This window comes from Nycticebus coucang, chromosome 7, assembly GCF_027406575.1.
Source record: "Nycticebus coucang isolate mNycCou1 chromosome 7, mNycCou1.pri, whole genome shotgun sequence".
Classification (NCBI taxonomy): Eukaryota; Metazoa; Chordata; class Mammalia; order Primates; family Lorisidae; genus Nycticebus; species Nycticebus coucang.
Genome location: NC_069786.1, coordinates 80001618 through 80021800, shown reverse-complemented (window position 1 = coordinate 80021800; position 20183 = coordinate 80001618). Strand labels below are relative to the sequence as shown.

At 39.2% G+C, this 20183-nt stretch overlaps 1 protein-coding gene across 4 annotated transcripts in view; it reads left to right on the top strand.

Annotated features, from left to right (window-relative positions):
• Window positions 1-10492: 10492 nt before the first annotated feature.
• Window positions 10493-20183, top strand: part of NCKAP1 (NCK associated protein 1) — a 122794-nt gene continuing 113103 nt past the window's right edge. Inside the window, exon 1 of one of the 4 annotated variants that reach the window (XM_053596670.1) lies at window positions 10493-11298. In XM_053596670.1, the coding sequence (XP_053452645.1) occupies window positions 11191-11298 (108 nt within the window). In that variant the 5' untranslated portion in view covers window positions 10493-11190. The remainder of the gene's footprint in view (window positions 11299-20183) is intronic. The other 3 variants (XM_053596671.1, XM_053596673.1, XM_053596672.1) reach the window with 3 other exon arrangements.

The window sequence follows — 20183 nt, the reverse complement described above, 5'->3', positions numbered from 1 at the left end:
ATGGAGGTTATTATATTCTTCTCTGTACTCTTCTTATGTTTGAAAATTTTTGTAATGAAAAGTACAAAAAAAAATAATACTAGCCTTACCACAAAAGGCAGGAATACCTCTTGAAATAAAAAAGACATTAAAAAAAAGAAATCCTTCACATGAATTAAGCTAATCTGTCTCCCATGGAGGAAAGCAAAAAAAGTCCCTTATTCCTGCTATGGTATATGATTATATTCTTACATGATTTTCTTCCACAAAGAATTAGAGGCAGCTTATTTAACTCTGACAGTTGTAGCCAACTGTGACAAACTGTTACTTAATACTAAATGGTGATGGTGGTGGTGATAGTGATATTTACTTTATATTTACTTGTTCCCTATAAAAACAATAGCAGTATGAAACAGAACTAATTGTATATTGGTAGAGTGAGAATTTGCCACCTAGGATGGAAGTTAAGAGAGGAAGTACTTTGCTAACAGGAGAGTATTGTCAATACTCAAATATATACCAATGTCTAGGTATCTGAAAACCTAAGCAATACTGAATTTTCTTAGAACTTGTTGCTGCTTCTTCCATTTTTGTGATCTTTTTACATATCCTATGTTTCATTTGCTTCATGTTAAGTTTTAATTTCTTAGGAATAGGGTATGGTATGAATAGGGTGTGCCAGCAACAGATTTCCAAATGTGCTGTTTCACACAGCTCAGCTTTGAGAGCTAAAATGCTGGCTGTGTCTACTTTAGCAGCCAGTTTCTGAGACTAAATTTACAATATTTCTGCAGTCATTCTGAGGCAGACTGACTACTGGTTATGTAATGTGTAGAAGCCACAGAATCTCTTTAAAATACTATCCATTTCATTAAGGAAGCCCCCACCCTTGCGTTACCTGTAACAATTAGAGAAAGGGACATGTAGACAAATGATAACTTGCAGCAAATTCAAGGACTTTTTGCTAAACAGCAGTTTCCATTTCTTCCCCTCCATCAAACTGTTTAGTCTAGGTGTTCAATTAGAAACAAAAGAAATGTAGTTCTCCTTTCCTCCTTCTTTTGGAAGTGCCAAAGGACTGGCAGCCGGGAAGCAAACAGAGAACTGGAGTAATTGATCAACAGAGGGATATTTAGTCCTGATAAAATCTTGATCACAGAGGCGACCCTATTGCTGCCTTGGAAAGATTACCATAGAATACTACGTTGAAGTGATCATGAAAGAGACAATTTTTTTACAGCTCTGGATGGTGTTCTAAAATTTCTGCTATAGCATCTGATTACCAGGGTATACAATTGCTCCATAATAATGCCTCTTTGGATAGACTCATTACAATGCAGAGTGCTTCTAAATCTAGGATCTTTGGAGCTTTATATAGACTTAGTGAGACCATGAACTCTTTAAAATTGTACTAAAAATTTTTACATTTTTATGGATAAGATGCATAGCTTCAGTAGATTTATAAAGGAAGCCATGACTCAGAGCTAATTAGGAAGCTTAGAATCAAGAATTAATGTGGCCTATATATACTAGCATATAAAGAAAAAATGATTGCAGCTTTGTTTTTATTTCTGCTTTACCTCCCTGGTGAAAATGAGTAAAGACGAGTTGTTCATTCCTTTCTTCTGATTCAATTCACAAGATTTAAGTCTACCTCACTCTCTTTTAAAACAGAAGAGCCAGCAAGACTAATTCTGTTATTTCCAGAATCCATTGCACAGCCAAAGTTCTTTCTTGATGTTTGGATCAGGCAGTTCCATTTTTAGCAAATACAGTAAAATAGATAAGACAACTACTAGCACTTTCAGCAAATGTATTAAGTAACATAGCTATTTTTTATTTCAGTCAGTTTACAAATATTTATTGTTCACATCAAACAATTTTGTAATTAAAATATGACACAAGAAGGTATATATGCATATGTATGTGCTGAAGTTTGTTTTCATATGTTCCTAATATTTTAACTGCAGAATCAATTATGTGAAATAATTAGATAAATTGAATACTAGTTAGGAAATGTGGCCTTCCTCTTTTCACATACTAAAAGCAAATTATTCATTCAGATTTAAGTGGGGCAGTGTATGTTCATAGGTTTAAAGCAGAAAAACAGGATTTGACAGTAGTGGCTTAGTTTCTATGACAGTGGTTAATTAACACTGGATTTGAATTTAAGTGGGATTACAAAATTAAATTTAAGTAGCAGTGAACATGTGCATTATTGTAAATATTTAGACTTTGCTGATGTTTTAATAAGGAAAAAGATCATCTTATAATGATCTTTAGTTTTTTAACCTAATGTATATTTTTTAGTATCCTTAACATTTGCACATAATCTGCATTTAGAAGTATTATGATTATAGTGTGTGCCTAACATGCAATAGTAAAAATGTCATTTTCAGAAATCATTATTTTGAAATAGTAATTTTTCAAGTGAAGTAATTTAATACAATTAGATAGGTTTTTCATTTTTTTGTTGTTGACTGCTAAGACACATTGAGTTAGCTGTTTAAAATAGGGTATTATTCTCTCAGCACTTCTCTCTCCTTTGCCTCTCTCCCCCTCTACTGCACTCACCTATGAAAAGGAAGGTCTTCTTTCATTTCTGTGCTTGAAGCCAGGGACTAACCATAGGAAATAACAAAACTGGGTAGAATGGGGCAATAATAATACCAATAACCACAAAAGTAGTGACAGCAAGCAACACTTACAGATCATGGAACTGTACAGGATACGGTGCCAAAAATGATCTCATGCATTCCTGCAACAATTAGGTAGGTACAATTATTCCCATTTAAGGTGAGGATTAGGGTGCTTTATTCCCATGTTCGAGGGTCCAAGTTCAAGCTGCTGTTAAGTAGCAAAGCCAGGATTTCAATTCTGTCACTCTGACCCCAGAGTATAGGCTTTTTCTCACGAAACATTTAAGTACCTCTCTCCAACCTCCAATGAACACTTAACATTTTCTGACAAACGACCTTTCTTTTAAGATGACAAAATATTTCTATGTCATTCAGAAAATGAAATTATTGTGCGGCACCTGTGGCTCAGTGAGTAGGGCACCGGCCCCATATGCCGAGGGTGGTGGGTTCAAACTCAGCCCCGGCCAAACTGCAACAACAACAAAAAAATAGCCGGGCGTTGTGGCAGGCGCCTGTAGTCCCAGCTACTCGGGAGGCTGAGGCGAGAGAATCACATAAGCCCGAGAGCTGGAGGTTGCTGTGAGCCATGTAACGCCACAGCACTCTACCGAGGGCAGTAAAGTGAGACTCTGTCTCCACAAAAAAAAAAAAAAAAAAAAAAGAAAAGAAAATGAAATTATTTGCCCAAAACAATTCTATTGACCTACATCAGCGCACATAGGTGGTTAAGAGGTGGGCTCTGCCCCTTACCAGATATATACAACTTCCTCACCTGTTTAATAGGAATGATAAAGTGTTCCTACTTCAAGAGTTTGTGATGAAGATGAAACATATTAGCACATGTAAAACGCTTGGAATTAGGCATCACCCATTGCAAATGCTCAGTAAATGTTAGCTAATATCAGTATCTTGTCTTCCTCCCCCCTCCCACCAATCAAAAGTCAATCTGGCTACATATCATTTGCTTCCTGTTCATCCCTTTCCTTCTTGTTTCATCAAGGCCTTTGCTCCTTTGATTATCCCTTCTTTCTCTACTGAATCATACATTTTTGCCTCTTGCTGAAAATCTGGCAACTCCCACTGAAGATAAACAAAGACCCCTCCTCCTTACCCCTCTAGGTACTGTGCCATTCTCCTGCTCTTCTATAGTAAAACTCTCAAAAGGCATGTGTGTGTGTGTATTTACTTTTACACTTGATCTTAGCCAAAAGGCTGAGAAACTAGTGTGTATTTACTTTTATGGTTACTGGTATTATCATTGCTCCTTTCTACCCAGTTTTGTCATTTCCTATGGTTAGTACATGGCTTCAAGCACAGAAAAGAAAGAAGGTTGTGGATCTTCCATTTCATAGGTGAGTGCACTAGAGGGAGAGAGAGGCAAATGAGAGAGAAGTAGTGAGAATACACATATATATATTCTCTTTATATCCATCTATCTATATATTCTCATATATATATACTATTTTCATCCTTACCGCCCATTCCAAACTTAATATCCATCACTTTGCTGAAACTCTCAAAATGCCAAAAACTTAGAAGTTGCCAAATTCATTGTGTACTTTTCATTCAGTTCTTTTCTTATTTAATTTCTCAGTAGCAGTCAACTTGGTGACCACATCTACTGTAAATACTCTCTTGTTTGGGCTCCTGAGATTCTATTTGCTTATGTTTTGTTTTTTAGAGACAGTTTCCCTTTGTCACCCTCGGTAGAGTAACGGTGGCGTCACAGCTCACAGCAACCTCCAGCTCTTGGGCTTAGGTAATTCTCTTGCTTCAGCCTTCCGAGTAGCTGGGACCACAGGTGCCCACCACAACACCCGGCTAAGATTCTATTTGCTTATGATTTGACCTGCCTGGATTATTTCTCTTCAATCTCCTTTGTTGGCTCCATTTTCCCTATTAGAAAAGCTGGAGTTGCTTGTGGGTTTGGACTAAATCCTATTTTCCTTTTTTAAAATATTGTTAAAAAATGATCTCATTCATTCCCATGGCTTCCAGTAACATCCATACTCTAATAATTTCAAATTTGTGTCTCAAGTTTAGGTCTGTCCCTGGAGGTCTAGTTCAATATATTCAATATTCTTCTCAATTTTTGAAAGAATATTCACCTTTGGAGTAGACCAAATGTAAAAATGTAAATGGATCTTTTTGTTCAGTTGGAAGTTGGTATCATCATAGTCTTACCCTCTATTCTAACTCAAGTTCTGTTCTACTGCAAATTGGTATTGCCAATTTTCCATGTAGCATTCTAATGTTAAAAAATTTTAAGATCATCTGGGCTCTGAGAAAAAAGGGAAAAAAATTAAGATCAAACTAAAAAGACCAAAAGATCAAAAGATCAAACCGTATTTGTATTTGTTGATAATGTATTCCATCATATACAACTGATGTGTGAGCCTAGTACATAATACATTTCTAAAACAAAAAACTCACAAGTCCTTTGCACTGTGAAAATAACAGAAAGATTAAAACCAATCATAAACTTAAAATTGTTCATTGCATTAGAATTTTTCAACAGAAAAAAACTAATTTTTTTTTGTTTGACATTAAAGGAAAAGGACAAGTTTGAATGATGTTAAAAGGAAAGTTAAATCTATCTGTAGTTTTTTAAAGCAGAAACAAATAAATGTGTGTGAGTTACATCACCAAAGATTTGACACGCTATAAGATGAATCCAGTTGGATATGAATGGTCAAGATCAAAACTGTAATTAATTTTTCATTGTTTTCTTTTTGAACTTTTCAGATTAGCTCTATTTCTGGCATCTCTTATGCTGACTACTGGAGAAATGTTTCATTTAGGTGTATCTTGGTTACTCTTTTGCTATACCAAATTGCAATCTCTGGCTAAGTATTAACTTCTCACTTAACTATAGATACTAGGATAGTGCTGCTCCATCTTTTCTCTATTCTCTTTCTCAGAGTAAAGATAATTTTTTGTGGAGTAAATTTCATACCTGTGTTCTTTGCTATTGAGAGAACAGAACTTGGGTGGCACCTGTGGCTCAAGGAGTAGGGCGCCGGTCCCATATGCCGGAGGTGGCGGGTTCAAACCCAGCCCTGGCCAAAAAAAAAACCACACACACAAAAAAAGAGAGAACAGAACTTGAAGTATTGATTTAGTATATATCGTACCATCCATGCTTCCCATGACCACTAATAAACCACAGTAAAACCTCCTGTTGTCCAGAATCGGTTTCCTTATTATTTGCATTATGGTCTGACCATGTGTAATCTTTAAAGCCCTTTTTTAAAAGTGAAAATTCCTTGAAAAACTTTATTCATTTGTTATTTTTTTATGTCTGAACCTTCCACATCTTGAATCATCTTTTTCTCTCTCCATTCAAATTTTCCTGAGCGTAACAGCTTCTCAAAGAAAGGGATGGAGGACAAAATTAATACGTGTACTATTCAAAGAGAAATTTGTTCAGACCTTTCTAGTTATACCTACCTAATGTTAGGTTAGACAGTTAGACCCCAGCAGGGTGGATGTCAGACACAATTAGGCTATTTTGGACTGCCTTGGGTCAGGCTATCATGAGCTTCTGTGGTAATGGGGCTAATCTCTAATGGAGGCTTTGCAGGTTGTTTTGGGGAGCTGATTAATGTCCCTTTCTGATGTAGACAGATAGATATGAGTTGTTATTGGAACATGTTGTGGGAACAGAGTTGATCAAGACCAGGGGAAATAAGAAACAACTGACCTCCCTTGAAAGTTGTATATAAAAACTAGCACTGCACTGTAGAGGACACTGAGAGCCAGACGACCTCTGGGCAAGACGATTTGCAGCTGGGGAATGGACCCTCGGGCGATACGTCCACAGGTGCTCCTTGTGGAGAAAGAGCCTGAGTCCAGGCTAATCCTTAATGCTCCCCTCACCTGTCTTGTGCTGTCTCAATAAAGGCTACTGTGGAGGTTGCTGAGGGCTACCCTGCAAGCAAGGTTAGCCCGCCTCCTGTAAGCTTGTACTTCTAATCCGCCTCACGCCTGGTTCCTTCCTGCAGAGATCCAGACCAGGGCCATAGGGGCTGCGACACTGCACTCTCCGTGATATCTACAACTAGGGTGAAGCAGAATTTGCTGTCCAAACTGTTAGAATAAACTTTTCCTTTCATGCTAAAACTACTTGTTCTTGTTCTCTTCAATTATTTTGGCCACTATCTTTTTTTTTTTTTTTTTTTTTTTTGTAGAGACAGAGTCTCACTTTATGGCCCTCAGTAGAGTGCCGTGGCCTCACACAGCTCACAACAACCTCCAACTCCTGGGCTTAAGCGATTCTCTTGCCTCAGCCTCCCGAGCAGCTGGGACTACAGGCGCCCGCCACAACGCCCGGCTATTTGGCCACTATCTTGAGCCATTATTGTCACCATGCTACCCTAACATTTTGTTGAGCCTGGAAAGAGCAGCTCCTGCTTAAACTTTGAACTTGCCTACTTTCACCTGCTTACTCTGCTCATTTATACCATCAGCCCAATCTAGTAGCAGGAACTAATCTTCGGTACTAGGAACCAAGAACCTGGCACCTGACATCTGGTCCCAGTCCTAACACTAGTAGTTATCTAGCTTGAAGTCTCATGGGAGAAAGAAATGCTGCATTTGTCTCTAAGAACAAGTGGAGCAAGTGGAACAAGGCCGGGCAAGGTGGCTCATGCCTGTAATCCTAGCACTCTGTGAGGCTGAGGTGGGTGAATTGTATGAGCCTCAGGAGATCAACCTAAGCAAGAGCCAGACCCCATCTCAAAAAAAAAAAAAAAATAGCTGGGTGTTGTGGCAGGTGCCTGTAGTCCTAGCTACTCAGAAGGCTGAGGCAAGAGGATCGTTTAAGGCCAAGAGTTTGGGATTGCTGTGAGCTATGACACTACAGCACTCTACCCAGGGTGACAAAGTGACACTGTCTCAAAATAAAATTAGAAAAAAAAGAAAAGTGAAATGTTACCTTTGACAGGGACATCTCAATCAAAGGTTTTTATCCTAAGACCACCATATGGAGATGCTGTTTATCAATTTTTCTCACTTCTTGCCTTACATAAAGAAGCAACAATGAGTGGGGTCTGTTAAGTAATAATAATAAAAAAAGGCAAAGTAATTCACTAATCATGATTAGCAAAAAGTATTACAGAAAAAATTCTCATTCTAGTTTCAAAAGAAAGCCACCTAAGCTGGTATATCATTCAGGGAAAAATATAGCCAATTCTAGCTGTGAACTGAAGAAAGCTAATTGAAAGGTTTAGGCAGGGTTAAGGGACTCCACAGCGAACTGTAGAACAATGCTTGCTGGATACATGAAAATGTAGTGCCGTCCAAATGGTCTGTCACAGTAGTAGTAAAGAGCATGCATGAACTTTGGATCAGACTGATAAAGGATTCAACACCAGTTTAATCAGTTTCTATGAGTGTGACCTTGGGCAATTTGAAAAATCTATCTGTATTTCAGTTTCCTCTTCTGCAAAATAAAAGATAATAATAGAGAATACTTTTGAGAGAAGTTGAGAAAATCCAACTCAAATTGTAGCACCTGATGCATTAGTATTATACACATTAGTTATTATGTTTATAACTATTAAATTTTATTATTATTCCTTACTTTATTCCTACTAGAAATATTATAATGTTGTCCACAAAAAAGTTATTATTTAGGCTTGGTGTCTATAGCACAGTGGTTATGGCACTGGCCACATGTACTGAGGCTGGCAGGTTCAAACCTGGCCCAGGCCAGCTAAACAATGACAACTGCAACAACAACAAAAAAAAAAATAGCTGGGCATTGTGGTGTGTGCCTGTAGTCCCAGCTACTTCGGAGGCTGAGGCAAGAGAATTGCTTAAGCCAGTGATTCTCAACCTTCCTAATGCCTCCTAATGCCGCGACCCTTTAATAACAGTTCCTCATGTTATGGTGACCCCCAACCATAAAATTATTTTCCTTGCTACTTCAAAACCGTAATTTTGCTACTGTTATGAATCGTAGAGTAAATATCTGATATGCAGAATGTATTTTCATTGTTACAAAGGGGTCACAACCCACAGGTTGAGAACCACTGGCGTAAGCCCAAGAGTTTGGAGTTGCTGTGAGCTGTGATGCCATAGCACTCTATGAGGGCAACATAGTGAGACTCTGTCTCAAAAAAAAAAATTATTTAGATTATTTAGAATCAAGTTTGACTGTAATAGAAAACCCCAAAAAAAAGAAACTGAAATAAAAATTTATTTCTCTTTAATACAGGCCAACTATGATATGGAAGTTCTGCTCTATGAACCCTGTAAGCAACTTCCATCTCCATGTTTTGCTATATTTGTCTTCCTGATCCAAAATAGTGGTCACTGCATCCTTCTTACATGTAGCAGAATGAATAGGAGAAGATCTAGTAAAGGGAGAGTGGCAGGAAGGTCTTAAGGAAGGGTCTTGAAAGCTTGTATCCTATTAGCCAGAATATTTGTCATATGGCCATACTTGAGCAGCAAGGGAGCAGATTTAGTCTTTATTTCTAAGAAAGTAAGAGAATAAATAGCTATACATTCACATACACATCTATATAAAATATGATCTTAGTAATAAACTACTTTTGGGTGAAAAATGTAGACAAATGCAAGAATTGAAAATACTTAATTTAGACTTAATCCTTTTTACCCAGATATAGTCTATTACATCAAGTTCCATAGTCTCTTGAAAAAGAGAAAAAAAGAGTTGTTTCCTTACAGTCAATGGCCAGGATGTCTAAAAATTAGGTATATTAAATTTTGAATAATGGGACTAATATCTACATAGTTCTCCTATTATGCACTCTCTGAAGCAGCTATTTCCCTAAAAAAAGCAGGTATGTTCCCCAACCTCCAGCACCTATATATTTTATCTGGCTGCCCCAACCCCTCACTACACCCTCCCCTTCCCGATCTGCTCTTAATATCTCCAGATCCTTGCCTCTTATAAACTAAAATGTTAACTCTTAGGCTAGAATATAACCAGATAAGTAAAATTCGTCAACCAGTTGATGACCAATAATAGCTCAATTAGTGATCTAAGGTGTTTGTAATTTTTTTTTGGTTGCACTTCAGCCGGGGCCGGGTTTGAACCTGCCACCGTCGGTATATGGGGCCGGCGCCTTACCGACTGAGCCACAGGCGCCGCCCCTGTGTTTGTAATTTTTTAAAAAGTCTTTATGGGTACAAAACATTCGTTTAAGGTGGTTCAGCTTTATGTATAGAATTTCAAAAGCACCATAACAAGTATTTTATGACTTGTTTAGCGGGAACAGGAAATTTTAATGCTTTCTCTTGTTGGGATATTAAAATGAATTTTTTTCGTAAAATTAGTAAATATAGTAGCTGTAAAAATATTTTTAAAAGCTATTCATTACATTTTTTCATAACTTGTTTTGATGAATCCAATGATAACTTATTATTTTTAGAATGTCTTATTGAAGGTGGCAGGACATTTTGTCACTGAATTAAAATTAATAAATATAGAACATTAACACAGCCCAAGAAAGCCAAAAATATCAAAGCGGTCCGAGTCCTCTTGGCTGAAATTTCTCCTCCAAGCCAAGTAGCTAAGTCCTTCGAAACTGATAAGAGAGAGAGAGAGAACGTTAAAGTAGAATGTGTCCAAGGAGTGGGATTTAGGGTGGAGGCTGGCAAAAATATGGGAGCGTTCATTAGTTTTTTGCCTTCCAAATGCCAGAGCCTGTTAGTGTTTCCTCCGATGGGTGCTCCTCGTCGACAAATTTCAGATCCCGAGTATCACAGGAACACGAGTTGCCTTCACTTCCGAACTCCTCGTTCACAAACCGGCTCGAGGCGGGGAGGGTAAGGCTGGGATGGGGAGCCCGGGAGAGGCACTGCCGGCCTCGCGGAGCACAACATCTGCTGTGTTCTGCCGGGAGCGTCTGTCAAGCAGTGGGAGGCAAAAGCGTTTGGAGCCACCAGCCCACTCTTAGGCGAAACTCTCCGGAAAAACAACCTACCCCCACCCAGTGTTTCGGCTGGTTTCCTTAGGGGGTTGGTGCGGAAAGGCAACTTTGGGGGAACTTGAAGAAGAGAGGTGTAGGGGGAAACCGGACCAGCGGAGAACGCGACCCTCTGGGTCCTAGGACTCCCGCCCGGATCTGGCATAGTGGGCGGGCCGGGTCGTTCCGGGGCGGGGCGGGCGAGGGCCCGCCGGCCGCAGTTCTCCGTCTGACCTCGCGGGGGCGCCGGCGCGGTCGATCAGGTGACCGAGCGCTAGTCCGGGGCTGCGGGAAGCGGCCTCGTTCTCAGCCGCCGGAGACACCGCCGCCGCCGCCACACCTAGTGGAGGAGCCGAGGAAGGCGGCTCTTTGGGGGCTGGGCGGAGAGCGCCGGGCGTGGGGGCGGAAGGGCGGCGGGCGGAAGGCTGCCGGGGCGCGGGCTGCTGCGGGGGAAGGGTCCCCAGGCGTCCGCCGTGGCTCGCTCTGTCACCGGCCGCGATTGGGGCGTGCGGGCCATGGGCGCGCTCCCCTGAGGCGGTGGTCGCGGGCGGGAGGGGAAGAGGCCCGGGAGAGGTTGCTGCGGAGGCCGCGGGCCGGTGACCGGGCGCGAGGTGGCCGGCGGCGGCACCACCATGTCGCGCTCCGTGCTGCAGCCCAGTCAGCAGAAGCTGGCGGAGAAGCTCACCATCCTCAACGACCGGGGCGTCGGCATGCTCACCCGCCTCTACAACATCAAGAAGGTGCGCACGGGCCGGAGAGGCCGCGGCGGGGGCGGGCGGGCCCAGGAGGGATGGCGGGCAGGGAGGCCCGAGGGTGGGGGCGGCGGGCGGCGCCGAGGGCAGAAATCTCGGCGTCGCGGCTTCAGGCCCGGCCTGGGGTCGCCAGCATACGCCGCGGCCTAACGCGGAGTCCCGGGCGCTTCCCTGGGTGGTTGGCCGGTCGGCCGGTCGAGGCGGAGAAGCCATTTCCCGGCTCCAGCGGCGGGATCCGGCTCTGGGCCCCGCACGGGGTAGGAGCTACTGCCCCGCCGCGCCGCTGCCCCTTCCTCGGCGCCCCTGCTCTCGGGACCGGGTCCGTAGGCGAGGGCGGGTGGTGGGTGAGCGAAATCCTACCGGCGATAGGAAAACTTGCGTGTTCCAGTTAAAACTGAGCTCGAATAGGACTCTGGCGGAGATGGCAGCAGTGATCAGGAACTACACCCCACATCTCAATTTTTGGTGTTAAGTGTGGCAGTGTCGGAAGGGAATAGCTAATCGAAGGAGCCCCAAATACCCTCCACTTTGCCACTTTATTTGAGATTGCTAAATTAAAAGCCATTTGAGGGTGTGTTGTCGATTTGGGATTATTTCATTTTGAAGGTAGGGAGGAGGGAGAAGTGAGGGTGGAACCAATTTTCTGAAATACTTCTAGGCTGTGAGTCACTAGAACAGGAATAACAACCTCTCTCTCTCCTCTTTACTCCTCCTCATCTTAGTTTTTCCACCCCTATCCGATAGTACCCAAACACCATTTCTTGTTTTTCCTACCTTATGCGATAGTACCCAAACACCATTTCTTTAAAGTTAGGTGTCTGTGCAAAATCAAGACTGTAAATATGCTGCTGTTACTGCTGATTTATAGCGTAGCCTGATAATTTGAGTAGCTAGAGTTTGTAGGCTCATTGAAAAGCTTTCCATGTCCTCAGCAGATTGAGGAGTGGAAGACTGCACTGGAAGTTCAGAACGGTTGATGAAAAGAGAACAAATATTACGTTCATTTATCTTGGAGAAAATAACAAAATCCCTTTCCTTTTAAGTCAAGGTTGTCAAGTTTTAAAGAATTTGATAAAGAAAATATTTAAAAGATATTTTTAATCCAATCTAGAACCTTTGAGTTTCTAATGAATATTTGATGTCATATCTTCATAATTATTTTTGTTGGTTTTTTAATGTATCGTGAATATTACCTTTTAGTTTAATATGAGCAGCAGGTTGTGGTAGGACTGCTTAAGAAAGATTATTTTTATAAAATTCGTATCAAGGGGTTCAGGTGTAAATAAAATTGATTTTTTCCTACAATTTTATGTAGACACTGTAATTCTAAGAAAATGACTGTCCTGTCTTAAGAATGATAAATTTTGGATAAGGACAGCTGTGATTGCAAGGATTTATTGACTTTAAACCCAGTGTAAGTGCAACATGCCTTTTTATTTTGTTACATTTTCTGTGACAGGAGCTCAGTGTCGTTTTAAAGAAGCCCTCTGTATAACCAACCAAAGAAGCCTTAGCCCTAAATTTATGTAGATGAGGAATGATTGTTTTAAATAGCAGTATTTATAGGTTGCATTGATTTGAAATTTTCCGTGAGAGTATGGTGCTTAAAAAACTTGGAAATTGGTTCTTATTTGAACTTTGTCTAAAAACCGAGCAAGTCAAACATTACTAAAAGTTACTAGAGCTGTGGTATTGTGGTTAAAGGAAATGGTTATGATGGTTTCCAGAAGAGGAAGTGAGAGTAACATCAAAAGTGATTTGGGTATTTGGACAAAATACCATTTTTTAAGCATTCATTGAACATTTTTATAGTATAAATGCAATCAAAAAATAGTTCACATTCATAAATAAGATTAAATGAAATTCTGACCATTTGAACTCTTAAAGCTCAAATCATTGCTTTTTCTCTCTAAAGCACTGTTTTTTCACTTCCTGTTTTGAGAAACTCAGCCTCTTATATTGAACTAGCGAAATTAGAATGAGTATGATCATTATATATATATATATATATGTCAAGTATTTTGAGTATTGAAATGCTATATTTCAGGGCTTGCCATATATTTATAGTTTGAGAAATATACTGCCTGCCTTGCCTGATGTGAGATCCCTCTGGGTAGGCATACCCTGTTTCCCCAAAAATAAGACAGTGTCGGTGTGCTCCCAAAGATGCTCTAGGTCTTATTTTCAGGGGACGTCTTATCTTTCCTGTGAGTAGGTCTTATTTTCGGAGGATGTCTTATTTTTGGGAAAACAGGGTAGTATAATTTATATTTCAAATGAAAATATTTAGGCCTTACCTGGTACATGAGACCTTGGTTAGGCCATGTTGAAATTAATGGGTTCTTTTCTCTCTGTCATACACAGTGTTTTTTCTATATATATATACACACACACACTCACACATACAGTGTGATTTGCTCTAGTTTTAATAATTGCTTTGGATTTGTTCCCTCTGCATAATTTTACATATAGATGAATCTGATAGATTTTGGATCTTTCATCCTATAGAATTGTCTGTAAGACTGGCATTTCTTCCCAGCTGGGTAGGGATTGAAACATTTGTTCAAATGTCTTGCCAAAGAAGTGAGTAAGATTTGTTCCCCATGTGTTTATAAGGTTCATACTGCCTGCATTCTTACTGCATTATAAACCACATAATCTTTTCAATCTCACTCTCTCCTAGTCCTTAAAAAACAAAACAAAACAAAAAAAACTTTCCATCTCAGGATATATCTCTGCCAACCTGTTATCACGTTTTTATTAATGAATGTGTATATTAGGTTGTCAACTAGGTCTGATTACTCTATTTCTTCTTCTTCTTTTTTTTTTTTTTTTTTTGGCAGTTTTTGGCTGGGGTCAGGTTTGAACCTACCACCTCTGGTATATGGAGCCGGCACCCTACTCCTTTGAGCCACAGGGGCCATTCTGATTACTCTATTTCAATTGGATGTATATAGTGGAAATATTTTAGTGACCATATTTAATGCAAAATACTTTGGTGATCTAAGTAAAATAAATTGCTCTAGTCAATAATAAGCTTTCATACTTACTACAGGACTGTAACATAGTTCCTGAAAAATGTTTTACCTTCATCAGTGGAGGTGCCTGTAGCTCAGTGGATAGGGCATTAGACACATACACCAAGGCTGGCGAGTTTGAACTCGGCCCAGGCCAGCTATAACAACAATGACAACTGCAACAACAACAAAAAAATAGCCAGGAATTGTAGTGGCTGCCTGTAGTCCCAGCTATTTGGGAGGCTGAGGCAAGAGAATTGCTTAAGGCCAAGAGTTTGAGGTTGCTGTGACCTGTGACACCATAGCACCCTACCCAGGGCAACAACTTAAGATTCTGTCTCAAAAAAAGTAAATAAATAAAAAACTTTATCAGTCAAAAAGTTTTAGACATCTTAATGTATACCCTTTGTGGAAATTTTAGCAAACTTATAGTTTAATTAAGGGTGTAAGAACACATAAAAGAGGATTTTAGGGAAAAGCAATGAAGGTGATAGGAAGTTTTACGTGTAAATTTATTTGTTCCTTAATTCCTTAAAATTTTTATTTTATTAAAAAAATATATATAAGAGGATCGCCTAAGCCCAAGAGTTGGAGGTTGCTGTGAGCTGTGACACCACGGCACTCTACCAAAGTGAGACGACAAAGTGAGACTCTGTCTCAAAAAAAAAAAAAAAAAGTATCTTCCCTTTTCCAGACCTAATAATGCCACTCACTTATATATTTTTAACATTTTTAGGTAACTTTTATATCTTTTTGTTTGTTTGAGACTGGATCCACCTCACTCTGTTGCCTGGGTTAAAGTGCAGTGGCATCAGCTTAGCTCACAGCAACTTCAAACTCCTGGGCTTAAGCAATCCTGTCTCAGTCTTCTAAGTAGCTGGAACTACAGACAGCTAATTTTTCAGATTTTTGTAGAGAAAAGGTCTTGCTAGGTTGCCCAGGTTGGTGTATTTGTCATAGTGTGGCAGGTTGTGTGCTAGTGAAATCAAGAGCACTGGCCCAAAGTTTAGAGACCTGCATTCCAAACTTTACTTTGTCAGTGAGAGTTCTGTAACATGGAGTAGGTGATTTAACTTCCTTTAGTTTCACTTTTCCTCATCTGTAAAACGAGCAAAATTAACTGTAAAGGGAACATTATAATTTTTTCCAGCTCTGATTATATTTGTAAGTTTGTAGTGAAGATAGGGTAGAAGGTATGGTCTATTTTAAACAGTAACTAAGCTCAGTTTAGTTTTCTATAATATAGGAGGGTAATTTTGCTGAATAAAAAAAAAATGGCGGGAGTCAATTACTCCTTTTTTTCCCCTTCTCCTTTCTTTTCCACACCATTACCAACGTGAGATTAGTATGAGAAAGATCTCAGTTAATACTTGGATATTTTCCCTCTTGTTAAGTTACCATCTCAGAAAGTGTAAAGAACAGAGAGGAGCAAGAACTCAGCTATTGCAAACTTTTTTTAATGGAGTAGTTTTGGGGTTTAAATGTTTTTACTTTAAAAATTTTTTTGATTACAGGAATATTTTTCTTTATTTTCTTATAGTTTCCTCCCCGTGTTTTTGGATAAATTTATTTCTTGAGGAAAAATACGGGAATTAAATGTCCTTAGATGATATCCCCTTATTGATTAGGGAAAAAAAGATGTTTGTGAAGGGAGCAGTGCAAGGTAAAGAAGGGGAACTAGCTTCAGTTTTCCCCTTTTTAGTATTTCTCTATTTAGGGCATTTTTTCCTCTTGGTCAGTCAGAAGCAGAAGCAAGTTCCAAAGATTGGATTATGGCAATTCTATGCCAATAAATATTATAAGATTATTTTTTCCCCAGTGGGGTTTCATTATTGAGAGCCTGAATATGTTTAGAAAAAAAAAATCCCTTGATAAATATGAATGTAAATAAAAAAAAAGATTTTTATTTGAGACAATTTTACTCTGTTGCCCTGAGTGCCAGGGCATCATAACTCATAGCAACCTCAAACTCTTGGGCTCAAGTGATCCTTTTGCCTCATTTTTTTTCATTTTTAGTAGAGATTAAGCAATCCACCTGCTTTGGCCTCCCAGAGTACCAGGATAACAGCCATGAGCTATCGTACCCAGCCCTGAATTTAAGTTTTTTATTTTTATTTTATTTTATTTTTTTGAGACAGAGCCTCAAGCTGTCACCCTGGGTAGAGTGTTGTGGCATCACAGCTCACAACAACCTCCAACTCCTGGGCTCAACCAATTGTCCTGCCTCCGCCTCCCAAGTAGCTGGGATTACAAGCGCCTGCCACAACGCCCGGCTAATTTTTTGGTTGCAGCCATCATTGTTGTTTGGCGGGCCCGGGCTGGATTTGAACCCGCCAGCTCAGGTGTATGTGGCTGACGCCTTAGCTGCTTGAGCCACAGGCGCCGAGCCGTTTTTTATTTATTTTTATTTATTATTAAATCATGGCTGTGTACATTAATGCAATCATGAGGCACCATACACTGGTTTTATATACAATTTGACATATTTTTATCACACTGGTTAACATAGCCTTCCTGGCATTTTCTTAGTTACTATGTTACGACATTTATATTCTACATTTAGTAAGTTTCACACGTACCCTTGTAAGATACACCATAGGTGTGATCCCACCAATCACCCTCCCTCCACCCATCCTCCCCCCTCCCCTCCCCTCCCTCTCCCCTCCCTCTCCCCATAAGGAAGGGGAAGGTTATAATTGGGTTATAGCTTTCATATGAAAGTCTTAAATTAGTTTCATAGTAGGGCTGAGTACATTGGATACTTTTTCGTCCATTTTTGAGATACTTTACTAAGAAGAATATATTTCAGCTCCATCCATGTAAACATGAAAGAGGTAAAGTCTCCATCTTTCTTTAAGGCTGCATAATATTCCATGGTGTACATATACCACAATTTATTAATCCATTTGTGGATCGATGGGCACTTGGGCTTTTTCCATGACTTAGCAATTAAGAATTGGGCTGCAATAAACATTCTAGTACAAATATCTTTGTTATGATGTGATTTTTGGTCTTCTGGGTGTATACTTAGTAGAGGAATTATAGGATTGAATGGCAGATCTATTTTTAGATCTCTAAGTGTTCTCCAAACATCTTTCCAAAAGGAATGTATTAATTTGCATTCCCACCAGCAGTGTAGAAGTGTTCCCTTTTCTCCACATCCACGCCAACATCACTGGTCTTGGGATTTTGTGATATGGGCTAATCTTCCTAAAGTTAGATGATATCTCAAAGTAGTTTTGATTTGCATTTCTCTGATGATTAAGGATGATGAGCATTTTTTCATATGTCTGTAGGCCATGCACCTGTCTTCTTCAGAGAAGTTTCTCTTCAAGTCCCTTGCCCAGCCTGAGATGGGATCACTTGTTCTTTTCTTGCTAATACATTTGAGTTCTCTGTGGATTCTGGTTATTAAACCTTTGTCGGAGGCGTAACCTGCAAATATCTTCTCCCATTCTGAGGGCTGTTTGCTTGCTTTACTTACTGAGTTCTTGGCTGTGCAGAAGCTTTTTAGTTTGATCAGGTCCCAGTAGTGTAGTTTTGATGCTGCTTCACTTGCCCGGGGGTCCTCATAAAATATTCGCCCAGACCGATTTCTTTAAGAGTTTTCCCTGCACTTTCTTCTAGTATTTTTATAGTTTCATGTCTTAAGTTTAAATCTTTAATCCAGTGAGAGTCTATCTTAGTTAATGGTGAAAGGTGTGGGTCCAGTTTCAGTCTTCTGCAGTTGCCAGCCAGTTCACCCAGCACCATTTGTTAAATAGGGAATCTTTTCCGCACTGAATGTTTTTAATTGGCTTGTCAAAGATCAAATAACGGTAAGTAGCTCGGTTCATCTCTTGGTTTTCTATTCTGTTCCATACATTACCTCTCTGTTTTTGTGCCAGTACCATGCTGTTTTGATTGCTATTGATTTATAGTATAGTCTGATAGTGTGATTCCTTCTGCTTTGTTTTTATTTCTGAATAATGTCTTGGCTATTCGAGGTTTTTTCTGATTCCATATAAAACAAGGTATTAGTTTTTCAAGATCTTAAAATATGACAGTGGAACTTTAATAGGGATTCTATTAAAATTGTATATTGCTTTGGATAGTATAGACATTTTAACAATGTTGATTCCTCCCAGCCACGAGCATGGTGTGTTTTTCCATTTGTTAACATTATCAGCTATTTTTTTCCTTACAGTTTCATAGTTCTCTTTATAGAGATCTTTCACGTCCTTTGTTAGATAATCTCCCAAATATTTCATCATCTTTGGCACTACTGTGAACAGAATAGAGTCCTTGACTGTTTTTCAGCTTGACTACTGTTGGTATATATAAAGGCTACCAATTTATGAACGTTGATTTTGTAACCTGAGATGCTGCTGTATTCCTTTATCACTTCTTAGAGTTGTGTAGTAGAATCCCTGGTGTTTTCCAGATATGCAATCATCATCTGCGAAGAGTGGAAGTTTGATCTCTTCTGACCCTATATGGATACTCTTGATCACCTTTTCTTCCCTAATCCAGCCCTGAATTTAAATAAATCTTGTTATGTCTGCTTGTAGCTTTATATTTTAAGGAAGCTGCTTATAAAAATAAGGCTTTGATTATTCTTTTTATGCTAGATTGTGGGCTGAGGAAATAAAAGTTACTGAAAAATACTTAGAACAATTATTTTTTAATTTTTTAATTGGCAATGATAGATTATCCATCTTGTGTTTTCTTTAGGGAATTGTTAAATAAATATAAAATATTTTTAGTGATTACAAATGGAACACGTTTACTATCCAAAACTCAAGCATAACAGAAATGTGTGATTTAACAAATTGTGGTATATGTATACCATGGAATATTATACAGCCTTATAAAGATGGTGACTTTACCTCTTTTATGTTTATGTGGATGGAGCTGGATCATATTCTTCTTAGTAAAGTATCTCAAGAATGGAAGAAAAAATATCCAGTGTACCCAGTACTATTATGAAACCAATATATAATCACCCACAGTTTCATGCAAATGATGAAACACAATTATAGCCCAGAAAGAGGGAGAAAAGAGGAGGGTAAGGGGAGGCCAGGTGGAGGGAGGGTAATGGGGGGACCTCACCTATTGTACGTATTGCAAGGGTTCATGTCAAATATATCATTTCATACAAATGATAAAACACAATTATAGTCCAGAAAGAAGGAGAAAAGAGGAGGATGGGGGGTGGCCAGGTGGAGGGAGGGTAATGGGGGGACCCATGTCAAATATATTGAGTAGAGTATAAATGTCTTAACCCTACAATTAAATAAGTGAGGTGAAGGCTATGTTAACCAGTTTGATGTAAGCATTCCAAATTGTATATAAAATCAGCATATTGTACCCCATAAATGCAGTAATGGACACAGTTATGATCTAATTAAAACAATAAAAAAATAAATGTGTGGCTTAAAAAATTCAGTCTGCACATCTCCCACTTTAAAAAATAAGGTATATATGGGAATACTTATATACTTTTCTGTACAAATGCTAACTTACGTGCATACATATTTTGTTAATGTTAAATTAGGTAGGCCCTTTGCAGAAATAAAACTGGAGCATCATGGTGCAGTTAACATGCAAATAAAGTTAAGGTCCTTAATCTGTTGCTTGTATACTTACATTTTAAGAAAATTAAAGGACTGGACATACTTAGCTAGCTACATTCAGTATGTTAAAAAATGAGGAGGCCAAGAGGAAAAGTGTTGCCAGTTCTTGTCCTTTCTGGTTAGTGTGATTAAAACCTTTTTATTCCTATTCTTCTTTGATAATTTGCTGACATGTTACTATTAAGTAAAATTCCAACAATAATTTTGGGCCAGGTGCAGAGAATGTACGTTTTATATATTA